Source organism: Ictalurus punctatus, chromosome 8 (assembly GCF_001660625.3).
Source record: "Ictalurus punctatus breed USDA103 chromosome 8, Coco_2.0, whole genome shotgun sequence".
Lineage (NCBI taxonomy): Eukaryota > Metazoa > Chordata > Actinopteri > Siluriformes > Ictaluridae > Ictalurus > Ictalurus punctatus.
The window spans coordinates 27,383,641-27,401,467 of NC_030423.2; the positions used below are offsets into that span (position 1 = coordinate 27,383,641).

General features: G+C 35.7%; 3 protein-coding genes across 4 annotated transcripts; all 3 read right to left on the bottom strand.

Moving 5' to 3' along the window:
• Positions 1-652: 652 nt before the first annotated feature.
• Positions 653-1,850, bottom strand: LOC108268751 (uncharacterized; the record flags this gene model as incomplete). The annotated part of the gene is made up of 4 exons (XM_017473894.3): positions 653-863; positions 964-995; positions 1,196-1,312; positions 1,511-1,850. Coding segments are annotated over 4 exons (621 nt in total), but the record flags the coding sequence as incomplete, so codon positions are not given.
• A 4,489-nt stretch (positions 1,851-6,339) lies between these two features.
• Positions 6,340-9,876, bottom strand: LOC108268739 (immunoglobulin kappa light chain). Of its 2 annotated transcripts, none has more exons than XM_017473877.3 (6): positions 9,675-9,876; positions 9,020-9,358; positions 7,636-7,971; positions 7,321-7,440; positions 6,810-6,853; positions 6,340-6,730 (listed from the first exon to the last, which is right to left on the bottom strand). In XM_017473877.3, the coding sequence occupies exons 1-6, from the start codon at positions 9,718-9,720 to the stop codon at positions 6,587-6,589; spliced, it is 1,029 nt and encodes a 342-aa protein (XP_017329366.1). In that variant the 5' UTR covers positions 9,721-9,876; the 3' UTR covers positions 6,340-6,586. The 2 variants fall into 2 exon arrangements, with proteins under 2 accessions (XP_017329366.1, XP_017329367.1); XM_017473878.3 differs by having other exon boundaries at positions 6,345-6,715.
• Positions 9,877-12,492: 2,616 nt separating this feature from the next.
• Positions 12,493-16,064, bottom strand: LOC108268732 (uncharacterized). The gene is made up of 6 exons (XM_017473865.3): positions 15,917-16,064; positions 15,427-15,771; positions 14,361-14,696; positions 13,291-13,404; positions 12,911-12,954; positions 12,493-12,798 (listed from the first exon to the last, which is right to left on the bottom strand). Exons 1-6 carry the CDS (start codon positions 15,987-15,989, stop codon positions 12,667-12,669), a joined length of 1,044 nt encoding a protein of 347 aa, XP_017329354.1. The 5' UTR covers positions 15,990-16,064; the 3' UTR covers positions 12,493-12,666.
• Positions 16,065-17,827: the final 1,763 nt, after the last annotated feature.

Below are 17,827 nucleotides of genomic sequence, written 5' to 3' on the forward strand. Positions count from 1 at the left end.
CAAACTGTGTATTGAGGAAGTCATATGTGGTGATCTGCAGTAGAGACAGGTTTCAGATAAAACCTAAGCTCATGTCAGAGGAAGTGACCGGTCTGACCACAAAGAGAAAATGTAAACGTACACAACAGGAAATGGTACAAAAGAAAAACCACTATCGCATACTGTACATTGCATCGGAACAGAAATCTATAAAAAGCACAAAGTCAAAAGAAAAACTCTTTAAGAGAACAAACTGATGTGTGAACGCCGTGCCTTTTCATAGTGCTCATTTATCTCATGCATAGTTGGAGAGTTTCGTAGTTTCATGCATGAAAATAGCTCATGTAATATATTTTATTATTATGAAAGCATACACTGTAAAACCGGATAATTTCCTTAAGATCAAAACAAAACTAATTACCTCAACATTTTTTAATTTCACGAAAAAATTTTACGAATTTTTTGAGTTAAATGAACTTATCCGGTTTTACAGTGTAGAAACAAAACTAGAGCACTTTCTTGAGAGCACAGCTTTTTTGCTTAAGCATCCCATTCTGATGGTCTTCAGTCCTATTTTTTGTCATTTCATCACTCCTTTCTTAATTAGTAACAGTTAATATCACAGCTTGTTTGATGTCAGTGTTTGAGATTAAAATGAGATGAGCAGACCACCAGTAGAAACTTTATTCCTGATCAGACTCGAAAACAAATAAAATTCCAGTAAACAAAATAAACGATTGAAGACGTATAATTTAAGTCGTGGCGAGAGATCTGACTTCAGAGTACATGCTGTCTTGAGGTCGTTCTCTGCTTTTTCTTCCTCCTTTGCTTTTCTTTTCATTAAAATGTAAGGCAGCATAATTCAGCTCCACAGAGTCACGGTCCTGTGGGAATGAATATGAAATTAGAAATAAATCATAAAAATAAAAATACAAAATAAGGAAAATAATCATGATGATTATAATTCTGAGTCATTTTCAGTACCTGAGTGTTTGTTTGTCCAGTGCTTTGTCTCTCTGGTGAAAAATCATTTAACATTTACTTCATTTAGAACATTTAACATCGTTTATCATTTATTTCCTTTTACAGAGAGCTGGTCTGATCACGTGAAGAGATCTGACCGTATCATATTAGAATATCATTCTAGAAAACCCAATGTGTTCATTCAACGCCAAATATATTTTGAGATGATTTTGCAATGCTATTGAACACTTACGTGTGTGTTGTTCATGGTTCCTCCATTTACAGAATAAAACAACTTGAACAGAGATCACAATCACACACACTCCCAAAGCTACAGCGAGGAAGATCACTACAGGATCCACAGGTTCTTCTGTAGCACAAAAATAGTAATGATAATAATGAAGATGTACTTTATATAGTATATCACAAAATTTCATGCAGCTATATTAGAAAATGATAACAATATGATCATAGCAGTGTTATAAATATCTACAAACATAGCGATAAGAACATAGAACTAAAGTAACATCATATCCTTCAATAAATCTTTGAGTAAATGTTCTCCTACTCAATTGTACTCGTGTCCCATTCCCAAAAATGATCTTCCCACACACGGCCACAGCGCAGTAGTAAGTTCCAGTATCATTGAGGCTGAGGATGTTCTTGGAGAAGTTGTACACACAGGTGTGTGTAGAAGAGCCGCTCTCACACTGATGGCTGCTGTTGTGATGAGTGTAAATGATTTGAGGATGGGATTGTGGTGGAGCAGCTCTGAACCAGAGCACTTGGAGTTCTGCTGATCTGCTCTCAGAGAGAACCGAGCACTGCAGAGTCACTGACGCTCCTGCAGGAACCGAGTCCGACACGCCGCTCTGGAACACTGACACTTTTACATCTCCATCACCTGTTCAGTGGAATATACACAGTGGAAGATCTTTGTCTCGTTTTATAGCAGTATGTAGTTTATAAATCACATGCAGTCAGTTAAACATAAACATTAAATTTCATAATGCAACAGTACCTTCATACATCTCTGAATACTTGATAAACTAAAGATCATCTAAGGATATGCTTATTCATACTCCACATAGAAAGCTTAAAAACACTGGGGTTGTGTTCCAGATCTTAGGTTTTTATCCACCAAAGATCTGGAACATATTAATGATAGATCATAGATCTCAGGATCTATCATCTATCATATCTATATCATCTATCAATGTATGATTAAAACAACAACAACAACAACAACAGAGTTCAAAAATACATGTTTCAGACTTTTAACTGGCTTTTGTTATTTGCTTCACTTTTAAATTATGTTTAGATTATTTTAATGATTCTAATTTTATTATATTTTACGCACTTTTGACATTTTAGATGGTTATCGATGTATTTAACAATTGCCTTGCTTTTTAAAATTGTTATTGTGATTACAATTCATTATTTATAGCCTTATAAAAAAGAGAGACCGTTTGCACAACATGGCCAGATTAAAAATAGGAAAAACATATTTAATACGTGTAGAATATGTGAAATGTTAGTTTGTTGTTGTTGTTTTTTTTTTTTTAATTTATGCTAATATAATAATGCATTTTAAGTAAAGATAATGCATGTAAGACAATGAGGAAATTTAGAACACATTAACTTATTTAAGATGAAAATCATAACATTACTAAATAAAAAATGCGCATTATTAAGAGAGAATGAAACTGGTGCCTTACACAAATTCTTACCTCTTACTGATAAAAAAGTTCCTTTTACAAACACTATTATAAGCTTTTTTAATCCACAGTAATACATGGCTTCATCTGATGGTTCCACGTTAGTAATTTTCAAGTTGCAGCTTTCTTTTAAATTCTCCACAGAAAACCTTGGCGAGTTGAACTGATCTTCAAAAATGTGCTTCTGTGCTAGTTTATGAACTGTGACCATTGCACGAGGCTCGTGTCCTAATGCTTGTTTGTACCAAGTGATGGGTTCAGTGGTTCCATCTTTCATTCGAAGGCAATGTAGAGTCACGTTATCTCCAGAAGCTGCAGTGATCACTGGGTTCGGCTGATTGACGATGTTCATTTGGGCAGAATCTAATGTTAGGCACCACAGAACAAAAAATGTCATGCAGAAATACCACAAAACTTTTACTTATATCATTAAAATGCTGTATGGCTTCTCTGGTTATACATTTAGCTTCTAGAACTATTTTATTTAGACTGGAATCAGATAGTTGAGTAAATATTGCATTAAAAATATAAGTAACTGAATAGAAATGCACCTATGCTGGCCGTGTCGAAAATAATGGCAATAATGTAATTGATTGGATTCTAATTCTTAAGAAAACATATACAATTGGTGTATATATTAACAAGAAAAAATATCTGCACTCAGTGCACTTTTATCCAAAGTGACATAAATGAGGGAATAATATATATATATATATATATATATATATATATATATATATATATATATATATATATATATATATATATATATATATATATATATATACACACCTAGACTAACCATGTACGTAAATTTTTCAGATTATTTAAGCAGTAGTGCTGTGGCGTTTTTTTTTTTTTTGTTGTTGTTGTTGTTTTTTTTTGCAATATAAATGATGTACAAACCCATGATCACTCACCTGTATGACTAAAAATCACCACTGTAATCCACATCAGCATCAGCATCTTAAACCCCAGCTCTGTGCATGAGCATGTCCTTTCAACAAACTGTCTTATAGTCAAACTGAGCATGAGGGGCGTTTCTGAGAGTTTGACATTTGGAGGCTCAGCCCCCTGACCTCAAACCTCTGTATGAGGAGTCCAAGAGCTTTGCCCCCCAAAAAGAAATCATTGTTGATAAACAAAAACACAGTACACGCCTGTTTTTTTTTTTTTTTTTTTTTTTTTGCTATATATAGTTCTGTAAACTATAGGTTTGTGTAACAAATGTGCTTCCTGTTTGTATATACGCTTTTTGTGGGTATTTTATTTTTAAGCTGAAGGGTTAAAACTACATTTTCAAAAATACATATCTACAAATAGGGCCTTTTTGTAGACTGTTTTTACCACTCTGTTAGTTACCTACATGAACCAACATGTAACATCATTGCAGAACTCCAAAGAAACATTAAAAAGTAAATAAAATATATGTGTTTGCAGTATCTGAAAATTGAGGTGTCAAACTACACTATATGGCCAAAAGTATGTGGACACCTCACCATCACACCCATATGTGCTTGTTGAACATCCCATTCCAGATGAATTCCCCCCTTTGCTCTTATAACAACCTCACTTCTTCTGAGAAGGGTTTCCACTAGATTATGAAGCTTCACTTGAGGATTTTTCCCTTCAGACATAAGAGCATTAGAGAGGTCAGGTACTGATTTTGGTTGAGGAGGTCTGGGGTGCAGTCGGCGTTCTAGTTTATCCCAAAAGTGTTCAGTGGTGTTGTGGTCAAATCTCTGTGCAGGTCGCTTGAGTTCTTCCACTCCAACCTTAACACACCATGTCTTCATGGAGCTTGCTTTGTGCACAGAGGCACTGTCATGATGGAACAGGGACCGTTTGGGTTCCTGTGAAGGGAAATTGTCATCCTACAGCATACAAAAGCATTCTATACAATTGTGTACTTCAAACATTTTGGCAACAGTTTGAAGAAGAACCACATATGGATGTTATGGTCAAGTGTCCACAAACTTATAGGAGGAACAAATGGATGCAAAACCTGAATTTTTAATAGTTTTTTAGACACTGCAAAATCTGATGGGTTTTCCCAGACCATCATCACAAATATATATGAAATTTGTGGAAACAGTAGTATCCTATATACTGTATCTATGTATAGTATCCTGTATGTAAATCTATATATACAGTATGTAATTATGTGATAAGCCATCTGTCTGTCTTACCTTTATCTTCACTTCCACAGTCCTCCCCTTTTTTGTCTTTTATTATTTTTGTTCCTGTTCTCTTCTTTCCTCTCCTCTCTATGGTCTAATCTGTTGGTATTTATTATTAGTCTATGAGAATATTATAGGTTTTATTTCATACACGCAAACACACTCAGACATAGCTAAAATATCAGCTACTTTACTGCACATCTATGTTTAAATATGATTTGAAAATAATGTTAAATAAAGTTAATACTGTATAGTGTGTGCACTGCTCACTCTCCAGGTCTCTAATCTTATTGCTGTCTGGTCTCTCTCTATTTCATTCTTAAATATAACCATCGACATACTTAAGAAATTGTATTATTTCTGCATTAATGAGTGAATGCCTGAAATATCGGTTCCCATGAGTCATCTATTATAAGTTGTGTACATTTTGTATCTCCCACAATATTCACTCAACGTTATTACCTGAACACGTTCACCCGGATGAAATATTTGGAAATTTTCTTGACAGGAAGTTGCGTCATCCAAATATCTTACTGATCAAGGAAAAAGAAAACGTCTTTCATTCTTGTTCTTTTTAAATGATTTTGTTTAGAGTGGTGTTATGATTTTGACTGACAAGGTCACTTTGAAAGTACAACCTTCTTATGTAAATTATACTTAAATAATATATTTTAGCTAAATCTTCCAAATGTCTCGAAAGTCTTCGTGCAATTATCACGGATGCTAGTTAACCACATTTTGTGTATTTGCAGTTAGAGAATGCAGAGAATCCTTTACCTTTACCAAATATTACTTCATTTTTTATATGTGTGACCCTAAATTTCTTACCTTTAAATGGCTAAAGTATTTTGTACAATTAAATAACTGTAATGTTTGACAAATTGCTGAGGTATACAAGAAAGTAAACACTTCAGGACATGCTGTGATAGGAAAAAAAATCAATGTCAGGGTGGTAACAATAACGCTACTTTGTGTCAGGCTGTAACACACTACTACATCATTGATTATTTTAATTTAACATCACAGCAACAAGTATTTTATTCCTTACATACTATGGCAGATTCTTTCCGTTTACAGTATGTAATGGAAGGGGCGTGGCTCAGCAGGGATCAACAGTAGGAGTTTGAGGGAGTCAGTAAATGAATGTGGCACACCAGTCGCTGATCTGAGAATGCATATTATCAAGCTGTTTTCTCTCTCTGTATATCCCCAGTGAGCTGACTCAATGTGTGTGACGTGTGTGAATCCAGACAAAGCCACTAAAAAGCTGCCAAGTTTTGGTTGTGCTTTCTGTTTTGTCTTTGCCTTTTAATATCATGTGGTGGCGTGGTCAAAAATATAAGCTCACCAACCTTCTCACCCAGAGTCTGAGGTGACCACGAGTGGCGTTCACTGTTTTTAAGCCAGGTAATACAAAAGCAAAAAAAGAAAATAAAACTACAAGGATGTGTTAAGACTTTAGAATTGACCAGCCTTACGATGGATGCACAGATTTCTACAATTTTAATACAAATATTCATAACATAGCATGAAAGGCAGGGTAATGTTATACGTTTTTAAAAAACATTTCCACACGCTTAACGATGTCTAAAACTGCGTTCTCATTTTATTCATTGAGATGTTGAGACTTCTAGATCGTTCAGCTGTTTAAATTCTGTCTGAACAATCATGAATAAAAACATATCTACACTGAAAATGAAACCTGATAACAGAACTAATGACACTGAATCAGATTAGAGATCAAATCTACATTATAGAACGACCTCGCACATCAGAATATATAACGTCTTGAGGTTGTTGTTTCTTCACTCGTCCTCGTTTGGCTCTCCTCTCATTGAAATGTAAGGCAGCATAATTCAGCTCATTGTCACAGTCCTGTAGGAATGAATTCTGAAATGATTAGAATTTAATTAAACTAATTGCTTGTCCATTTATAATGTCATGTACTCAACATATGCTGAATACTTACCTGATTAAGGGTATTGTCTGTCACTGAACCTTGTTTTATTCTCACTGTACAAAAGAAAATACAACTCTTTACAGCGCCTATAAATGACAAGAACTAACTTATTTCAAGAATGTTCCACTTCATGAAAACAACAATGAAAAAAAAAATAATTAATGAAAAAATATAATTGTTGGCAAATTGCTGTAGTATAAGAGGAATAAAGCAGTTCAGGTCATGAGTATATTGGAAAATAACAAATTTTGTGAAGGTAACGGTAACACTGCTTCATACAAGATCGGTGTATTTAATATATGTATATATATATATATATATATATATATATATATATATATATATATATATATATATATATATATATATATAGCTCTTTTTGAGTGGAAGTGGAAGTGGAGTGAAAGTGATCTAATAACTAATTAACTGGTGACTCATTGTATATAACAGAAATTATATAATATTACCATGGCATTAAAACAATATAATAACTTTATTAATAGACATAATGCAGACTTACCACTGGTTTGTTCACAGTTTCTCCTTTCACAGGTTATGAGAAAGGTCAAAGCAAAGATCACGACCACACACACTCCCAAAGCTACAGCGAGGTAGATCACTACAGGATCCACAGATCTCTCTGTCACACAGTAAATATCACGATATCAATCTCTGTCACACAGTAAATATCACAATATAAATCTCTGTCACACAGTAAATGTCACAATATTAAATATAGGCTCAGTGTTTACTTCTATGATAAATCAACTTATTTCTTTAGGTCATTTAAATTAGCAAGAATAATGATTTGAGAGTAAAGCATTATACTTCTTACCCAACTGTATTTGTCTCCCGTTCCCAAAAATGATCTTCCCACACAAGGCCACAGCGCAGTAGTAAGTTCCAGTATCATTGAGGCTGAGGATGTTCTTGGAGAAGTTGTACACACAGGTGTGTGTAGAAGAGCCGCTCTCACACTGATGGCTGCTGTTGTGATGAGTGTAAATGATTTGAGGATGGGATTGTGATGGAGCAGCTCTGAACCAGAGCACTTGGAGTTCTGCTGATCTGCTCTCAGAGAGAACCGAGCACTGCAGAGTCACTGACGCTCCTGCAGGAACCGAGTCCGACACGCCGCTCTGGAACACTGACACTTTTACATCTCCATCACCTGTTCAGTGGAATATACACAGTGGAAGATCTTAGTTGGTTTCTTTCATACTTGGGAAATAATTGATAATATATGCATTTTGCAGTCCAGAAAGAACATGGTGTCAATTATAGCATATTATACAATGTTTTTACAAATATCTTTACAATTATAATGTATTATGATATTATACAAAATGACACCCATCACATAAAAACACCCATCTTCATGTGGAGTTAGTGCAATAACGGCCTCCACTATTCTGGGAAGGTTTTGTACTATATTTTGGAGCGCGGCTGTTAGGATTTGTAATCCTTCAGCCACAAGACCTTTAGTAAGGTCAGGCACTGATGTTGGACGAGGAGACCTGGGCTTCAGTCGGTGTTCTAGTTCATCATAGAGGTGTTCAGTGCGGTTGAGATCAGGGCTCTGTGCAGTTCTTCTACCCCAACCTTGGCACACAATGTCTTCATGGAGCTGTCACTGTGCACAGGTTTGGTCTTCTTAGCTCCAATGAAGAGAAACTGTAATGCTACAGTATACAAAGACATTCTATACAAATGTGTGCTTCCAACTTTTATTAACGTGTACATTCTATTATGTTCACTGTAGTAATATTTCCGTTGCTCTATATTAATAAATATTTGTAGAAGAAGAAGAAGAAGAAGAAGAAGAAGAAGAAGAAGAAGAAGAAGAAGAAAATTGTATAATCATATAATTGGTGATATACTAAAGCTTCCTATAAGGGGCTTGTAAATTCAAACTCACACAAATGGAGATTGCATCAACATATATAAAATTTCTCAAGTAGTGCAACATATAATTACATAGAACCCAGAGGACAAGAGCCGACTATGTACATTTGGTTTCAAATTTATTTATTTTTTAAAACTATTTGGTTTCAGTAGCATCAGCACATCAGCAATAATCTGAAGCATTTTGATATTTGAAATGTATGAAAACGCTAATTAATGATTCCATTAATTGATCATGAATTTAGCATTTATTTAAATGACAATGACAATTATTTAAATGAATCAAACTAGCTGTGTACATGTAAAATTCTTACCTTTCACTGATAAAAATGTTCCTTTTCCAAATGATGTTGAAAATACTATAAATCCACAGTAATACACGGCTTCATCTGAGGGTTCCACATGAGAAATTTTTAAATGGCAGCTTGTCTTTTCATTCTCGATGCTGAATCTTGGTGACTTGAACTCATCTTTGTAACTGGGTCCGTGCTGAACTGTGACCAATACACGAGGCTTGTGTCCTACTTTTTGCTTGTACCAAACCATAGCTCCAGAGTCCGATCGCATTCGAAAGCAGTGTAGAGTCACGTTATCACCAACATTAGCGGTGATTATTGGATTTGGTTGATTGACATCATTTGTCTCTGCAGAATCTAATATCAAGTGTTAAAGAATGAAACATGAACAAATGTACCAAAACTTTATTTGACCTATAATAGACAGTGATTGTCAATTGGGTAATAATAAATATGTTTAGCTCCAAATATATATATATATATATATATATATATATATATATATATATATATATATATATATATATATATATATATATATATACCAATATTTAGAAAGATATTTCCAAGCACTTTTTTGCAACCTACACAATGATATATAGGTATTCATGTCAGAATCCTTATAACAGCAACGTGCATAAGATCTGAAACCTAGAAAAGCATCCACACTTACCAATTTTATTAAACATAATCACTGTAATCCACACCAGTGTCATCATCTTCAGTCTGAGGTCTGTGTTGCACTGTCAGATGATCAAATTGAGCACATCTCACTTCGTGGCAAAGATTTATGACGGGTAACTCTGACATCACAGAATGTTCCACACACAGTCTAGAATAGAAAGCTAGCAAGAGTAGATAACTGACACTGTGGCTCCTCCTCATACGTTCCTGAACCTTTAGAAAGTAAAAAAAATCAACAACTAAATTCTATTAAACACCAAAAGGAGGAAATGACGTGCACAACTCTTTGATTTCTTTGTCAGTCTTTTGAGAAAATATCTATTTTTATATAAGATGCTAATGCTAAACAGCATTTAAAAGCAGGTTTTAAGCAGATCTATTATTTTCTATCAAGAAATATGTTCCGAGATGGTTGTGGTTTTAAGTTTTTTTAGATCGTTGAACTTAATAAACTGGAAATTCACTGGATAATATTATAAAATCTTATCTGCGCTCGCACATTTATTACACTAAATAGTTTCAGGTCATCATAGAAAATGACGCATAAAGCAAGGAAAACATGAGGAAAACAAAAAAAACAAACAAACATTTCAAAAGATCATTTCATTTATTGAAGGAAAAAGGTTATACACCACCGATATCACATGTGAAGAACTAACTGCGCCCCCCTCTCCCCACATCTTAATAACTGGTTGTGTCACATTTAGCAGCAACAACTGCCAACTTCCAATAACTGGAGATCAGTCTTTCACATAATTGTGGAGGTGTTTTGGCCCAACCTTCTTTACTGTATTGCTTTAATTCTGCCACATGGGAGGGCTTTCAATAGTTTAAGATGATGCCAGAGTATCTAATTGAGTTTTAAGTCAAGATTTTGATTAGGCCACTCCAAAACCTTCATTTTGTTCAGGGCCATTCAGATGTGGACCTGCTCTTGAGCTCCAGATTGTTGTCTTAACAATAACCCAGCTGCTCTTAAACTTCTGATCACGGACTGATGACTGGATATTCTCCTTCAGGATTTTCTGGTAAACCACTGAATTCATTGTTCTGTCAATTATGGCACCTCATCATTGACCCTGAATCAGAAAAGCCTCCCTGCACCATCACACTTCCACCACCATTTTTGACTGTTGGCATGATGCTTTTATTGTAGAATGGAGTGTTAGTTTGTTTCTGCCAGATTTAACAGCATACATGTCATCTAAAATTCTCTACTATTGACTCATCAGAACATTATCCCTAAAGGCTTACTGGTCAACGATGTATTCTTGGACAAATGTGAAATGAGCCTTTAGTATGTTAATTTTGGTTAGCAGTTGTTTTCCCCTTGCAACTCTCCAATCAGTACCATTTTTGCCCAGTGTCTTTGTAATGGTAAAATTATGAATGATGTCCTACTGAGGCGAGTGAGGCCTAGAGTTCCTTAGATCTTCATCTGGGTTCTTTTGTGACCACTTGGATGAGTCATCAATACGCTGTTGGATGAATTTTGGTAGACTTATGACAACTGGGAAGATGCACCACTGTTCTAAGTTTTCTTCATTTGGAGATACATCTATACATTTTCTACACCATTTATCCTACAGGGTCATGGGGAACCTGGAGCCTATCCCAGGAAGCATCAGGCACAAGGCAGGGCACATACACCCTGGACACTCACACCCATTTATAAACTACGGACACTTTTTACATGCCAATCAGCCTACCATGCATGTCTTTGGACTGCGGGAGGAAACCGGAGTACCCGGAGGAAACCCCTGTAGCACGGGGAGAACATGCAAACTCCGCACAGGCGAACGTGCTAACCACTGAGCCACCGTGTGCCCTACATTTGGAAATAATGGCTCATATTTTGAAACACTGGAGTCCCAGAGCCTTAGAATGTTTTTTTAACCCTTTCCAAACTGAAATATATCAATAACCAACTTTCTAATCTCTTCCAGGATTTCTTCTGATCGCAGCATGGTGTGCTACTTCTCATTGCTGGAAAGGTTGATGTTTAGATCCAGGGTTGGCAGTAATCAAGCCTGGGTGTGCTAATCTAACTGAACCATAAGCTAGGGAATAATTACTTTTTCACACAAGCCCAAATGGTGTTGAATGTTCCGGTTATCTTTGTCTAATTTTAAATTTAGCTTGAAGGGGTGAAACAATTAAGTGTGACAAATATGCAAAAACAGAAGAAATCAGGGCAAATGCTTTTTCATAGAAATCCATTAAAAAAAAGCAGATATCTTTGAATTTAGGGCCCCCTAAAATTTAGCCCCCCCCCATGAGGTTGACCTCATGGTCATACACATATATGGCCAAAAGCATGTAGACATCTGACCATCACACCAATATGCCACAAAATTGGAAGCACAAATTGTAAAGAAATTGTATGAAGACATGGTGTGCCAAGATTGGAGTGGAAGAACTCAAGTGTCCTTCACAGAGCCCTTACCTCAACCCCTCTGAACACTTTGGGATGAACTTTAACACCGAAAGCACCTCAGGTCTTCTCACTTAAAATCAGTGCCTGACCTCACTAATCTTCTTGTAGCTGAATGAACACAAATCCCCACAGCCACGATCCAAAATCTAGAGCAGAATTTATAGGCTCCTACTGCAGCAAAGGGGAACTAACTACATATTAATCCCCAGGGTTTAAAAATGTGATGTTCAACAGGCATATAGTCTGTTTCTTATATTGTGATACTAATATTCATATTACCAGGGTATGGGGGGGGGGGGGGGGGGGGGGGGGGGTAATTTTCTGATTTTTTATTTTGTCACACACTTAACAATGTATTAATCTGCTTTCTCACGCCACTCCTTGACAGAACCAGTGTATCAGTGTTCCAGCGATTTTGAGACTTCTAGACAATTCAGCTTTCAGTTTAAATTCAACCTGAACAATCATTAATAAAAACACATCTACGGTACAAATGAAACCTGATAACAGAACTAATGACACTGAATCAGATCAGAGATCAAATCTAAGTTACAGAAAGACCTCGCACATCAGAATATATAATATCTTGAGGTTGTGGTTTCTTCACTCTTCCTCTTTTGGCTCTCCTCTCATTGAAATGTAAGGCAGCGTAATTCAGCTCCACATTGTCACAGTCCTGGGATATGAAATTATTAGAATATAGAATTATTAGACTTCCAGTACAAACCTTTAAAACTAATTACTTGTCCAATGATAACGTAATGTATTCACATATTCTGGATGTTTACCTGACTGAGGGTCTTGTCTGTCACTGAACCTCGTTTGAGTCTCACTGTAGAGAAAGAAAATGCAGTTTTTAATTGAATGATTGACTCACAGAGCAGCTCTGTTCACTTCCTATTGTCTGAAGGTGCTGATTAATTTTGTCTAAGCACATCTTTAACCACATAATTGTTTCTGTAGTACCAGTTTACACAGACAGGCCACAGAAACAGATTAAAAATGGTTGTGATTGAATTTATATCAGTTTGTAGGGTACCAGATCGGTATTTCTAATAAGCTTGTTGCATATATTGTCAATGTGTTGGATATAGAGGTAACTAATAAAGTGGTAAATAATGGAAATACCCTGTTTATTGCGTTAATAATAACCTTATTGCAGACTTACCGCTGCGTTGTCCACAGTTTCTTTCTTTACAGCTTTTGGCTTGAGCAAAGATCACGACCACACACACGCCCAAAGCTACAGCGAGGCAGATCACTACAGGATCCACAGATCTCTCTGTCACACAGTAAATATCACGATATTAATCCAACATGTAGAAAAACAACAAAACAAAACAAAACAACACACACACAATTTCCAATCTTATCAATGTTGGAACCATTTACAGCCAGCAACTGCTGAGAAATTAGACATTACACATATATTTTCGATTAAATGTTTGTCCCAAGGAAAATATGTTCCTAAGGTACAATTTATAAATTCTTTGTCCATACAGGATTTTGCTGATTTTTTTTTTTTAAATTGTGATGGCCAAAAATTCTTGAATTTTCTGTGTCTTTGCGATTTTTGATGCAACTTGCAGAGCTTTTTTGTAATTTTTTACATTTTTGAATTGGTGAAATTGTAATCGCACAAAATTGTTTTGAACGCTCTTTCTCAGTGATGTTTGTTGGTAAATGATAAACCCTTTTAGCTGTACGCATGCTCGACGCACATGAATCGAAGAAGGCTTTGGCTCAATGGGCGTTGTAAAGACGTTACATCTGCAGTATAATTTTTTTTTTTTCAATTGCAAACTCCTCTGAATATTGTGGAGTTTGCTTGATTTTGCATTAATTTCTGCGATGGCAAAATCTCAAAATCCTGGAGAGACTGAATACTGTTTGGTAGCAGCGTTTTCCTTTATTTAAAGGGCAATTTTCTGGCAATTTTGTCTAGTTTAGTTTAATTTTGCTCTTGATTCAAGATCTGGGAATTTTACGGCCACATCCATCATACATCTCTGACCATGAACCTGTATACTACAATCTATTTCACACTCTCATTAGCTCAAATAATGGATCAGTGATTTATTCTACACTAAAGCAACTAATATTTAAGATGATTGAAAATGAGTAAGAATAATCATTAGTGAAAAATATAAAGATTTTGGGATACAAGGATACAAATATACTAATATAGAAAATAATGAATACATACTCTGGTTTACCAATAAAACATCATATTCTTACCCAATTGTACTCGTGTCCCATTCCCAAAAATGATCTTCCCACACACGGCCACAGCGCAGTAGTAAGTTCCAGTATCACTGAGGCTGAGGATGTTCTTGGAGAAGTTGTACACACAGGTGTGTGTAGAAGAGCCGCTCTCACACTGATGGCTGCTGTTGTGATGAGTGTAAATGATTTGAGGATGGGATTGTGGTGGAGCAGCTCTGAACCAGAGTACTTGGAGTTCTGCTGATCTGCTCTCAGAGAGAACCGAGCACTGCAGAGTCACTGACGCTCCTGCAGGAACCGACTCCGACACGCCGCTCTGGAACACTGAGACGCTTAAATCTGCTTTACCTGTTCAGTGTAATATAGACAGTGTGATTCTTTTTATACATAAACCTTTATAGTACATGAAATACACAGGATTTTGTAGTTTCTTGGTAATATCGCTGGCAAATTAAATTAAAAGTGTCATTGACTCTCTGGGAAGAACCGACCACAGCATTCCAATCTACAGCACCGATAAGAACATTTTTCTTGCAATTTGGTAACTACTCCATCTTTTCCCTGTCAAACACCTGTCAGCGAGGGAGGGTGAGAACAAGCATATCATGAACACACGATCCCAATGATAGGGGGAACGCTTTTCTGTTACACCACTTAATAGCCTTTTAATACATAATGTTTATAAGCCATAAAAATGATAAACATATATATATATATATATATATATATATATATATATATATATATATATATATATATATATATATATATATATATATAAAGCTCAAATAAGTCTTACAAATAGAGAACTTATCAACATATAATTTCTCACTTAGTGTAACATTCAGAACCTTATGAAACAAGGAAAAGAGTTGACTAAATTTCATTCTTTTTTATTATATTTGATTCAGAATTTTATGACGGGGCACATCAGTTGTATCTAATGCATTCTTTGATTGAACATCTGAATGCACCAATGCAATAATATTTATAACAGCAAAATACTCTATATACTGTAGGTAGAACACTGTCAATTATGACAGTTAATTAAGCTAGCTGTTTACCTTAAAATTCTTACCTTTGACTGATAAAAATGTTCCATTTGTAAACCTCGTTAAGAAATTTATATATCCACAGTAATACACGGCTTCATCCGAGGGTTCCACATTAACAATTTTTAAATGGCCGTTCCTTTTTTCTTTCTCGATGCTGAATTTTGGTGGCTTGAACTCATTTTCGTAATAGGTTTCATGTTGAACTGCAACTATTACACAAGGCTTGTGTCCGACCTTTTGTTTGTACCAGATAATAGAATCGGTATTTTCCTCTCGCAGTCTAAAGCAGTGCAGAGTCACGTTATCACCAACATCAGCAGTGATTATTGTGTTCGGATGATTGATGCTGTTCATCTGTGTAGAATCTGCTGTTAAGAGTTGGAGAACAAAACATGTCTGTTCTATCAATAATACACAGAGATTGTCACTAGTGTCCTAAGTGCACTTAGATTTATCAAAGATTTGAGAATATCATGCATATGATTAGAAACTCTCAAAACCATGTATACTTACCAAATTGATTAAAAAGCACCGCTGTAATCCACGTCATTGTCACCATCTTCAGTCTGAGGTCTGTGTATAACATGTCTCCTCTTGCTACACTGACAGATGGTGGAACTGAACTGACCACATCACACTTTGAGGTGAAGATTTATCATGGAAAGTTCTGACATCACAGATAATTTTTCACATAAGATCTAGACTAGTAATCTAGCAGTAGATACCTGACTGAGGCCCCTCCTCACACCTTTCTGAACTATTCTTGGAATTAAAACCCTTCAAAATGACAGCAAATACAAAAAGGAGGAAATGATGTGCACAGCCTCTTTTTGATTTTTTTTCTTCATGTGAAGATATTGAGCAAATTATTTATTTTATTTATTTATTTATTTTTTAACCGTGTGGCCATATGCAAGCAAATCTGTTTCGTAAACTGTTTTCTGTAGATCATTCCACACATAATCTGGCAATTCCATCAATAATACTATACAATTTCAACTGAACTTTTGTAATACAAGTTCTATCATACTTTGTTTTTCTGACTGTACAATGATACAGGATATTGACAATGATATTGTATTCATGATCACACTGAATGATGCTAAGTGATTAAAATTAATGTTATGGTTAGATCTATAAGTATTTTATACTTTGAAAAACTATTTTAGTAACAGTGAATAATAGTTGAACAAATAGTTTGCAGTTTCTTAACATGCATATTTAATTAAAAAATAGAACATATATAAAATAAAACAATTAATGAGTCTTTATTGATCACATATACTGTACATTGCAACACAGTGAAATTTTTTTTTTCCGTATATCCCAGCATGTCAGGAAGTTGGGGTCAGAGCGTAGGGTCAGCCATGATACAGCTCCCCTGGAGCAGAGAGGGTTAAGGGCCTTGCTCAAGGGCCCAACAGTATCAGCTTGACATTGCGGGGGCTTGAACCCCGACCTTCCGATCAGTAACCCAAAGCCTTAACCGCCAAGCCATCAACGCCCCTAATTAATTCAGTTAAAATGATTACAATAAGCAGCTTAAAACCTGGTCACAACATTTCTCCATTAGTGAGGTCAGGCACTGAAGTCGTGTGAGGAGGTCTGGGTTGCAGTCTGTATTCCAGTTCATCTCAAAGGTGTTCAGTGGGGTTGAGGTCAGGGCTCTGTGCAGGACACTTGAGTTCCACTCCAACCTTCACACACCATGTCTTCATGGAGCTTGCTTTGTACACAGGAACGTTATCATACTAGAACATGTTTGGGTCTTTTAGTATAGCATACAAAGACATTCTATACAATTGTGTGCTTCCAACTTTGTGATAATACTTTGAAGAAGGCCCACATAAAGTATGGATGTGATGGTCAAGTGTCCACATACTTTTGGCAATATTGTATATGACCTTGAACTCAACCTGAAGCCCATAATCTTCTGGACCCACCAAGACCCTATTACTGCCATATTATAGATGCCATATATTGTAGAAATATACAGCTGAGTGTTTTTTTTTCTGTTAGAAAGACTTCCCATTAGAAACCATTTTAAGGAAGATTAGGACGAGCCATTAATATTCACAATGAAGAACCCTTTAACTACAATCCCCATACAAGCTTCCTCTTCCTTGAGTGGTTGATGACTATGACCGACCTCTCTCTGTCTCCAACGCTACAATGACTCCAGTGATATCTAGCGTACTAATGTTCTTATCACTAAACATGGACTCGTATTTCATGTTAACTGGAACTTGATATACAAAATAAACAATGATACCCAGTGCAGGCCCAAATGAAGATGAAGTTAGCTACGGATGAAGTGCAGTGGTGGCAGGATAAGACCTTTTACAAAATATCAGTAAGAATAAATAGTTATTAGTGGATTTTATGAAGAAGCACAGTTGGATTATAACATTATGAAGATCAGTG

Excerpts from the sequence above, each read along its gene's own strand:
- LOC108268739 (XM_017473877.3), bottom strand. The coding sequence starts at position 9,720 with ATGATGACACTGGTGTGGATTACAGTGATTATGTTTAATAAAATTG. Across the intron at positions 7,441-7,635 it reads CGGGAGACAAATACAGTTGG|AGAGATCTGTGGATCCTGTA; the intron begins GTAAGAAGTATA and ends ACTGTGTGACAG. Across the intron at positions 6,731-6,809 it reads CAGACAATACCCTTAATCAG|AATTCATTCCTACAGGACTG; the intron begins GTAAGTATTCAG and ends TAATCATTTCAG.
- LOC108268732 (XM_017473865.3), bottom strand. The coding sequence starts at position 15,989 with ATGTTATACACAGACCTCAGACTGAAGATGGTGACAATGACGTGGATT. Across the intron at positions 13,405-14,360 it reads TGGGACACGAGTACAATTGG|AGAGATCTGTGGATCCTGTA; the intron begins GTAAGAATATGA and ends ACTGTGTGACAG. Across the intron at positions 12,955-13,290 it reads AAACTGTGGACAACGCAGCG|TGAGACTCAAACGAGGTTCA; the intron begins GTAAGTCTGCAA and ends CTTTCTCTACAG.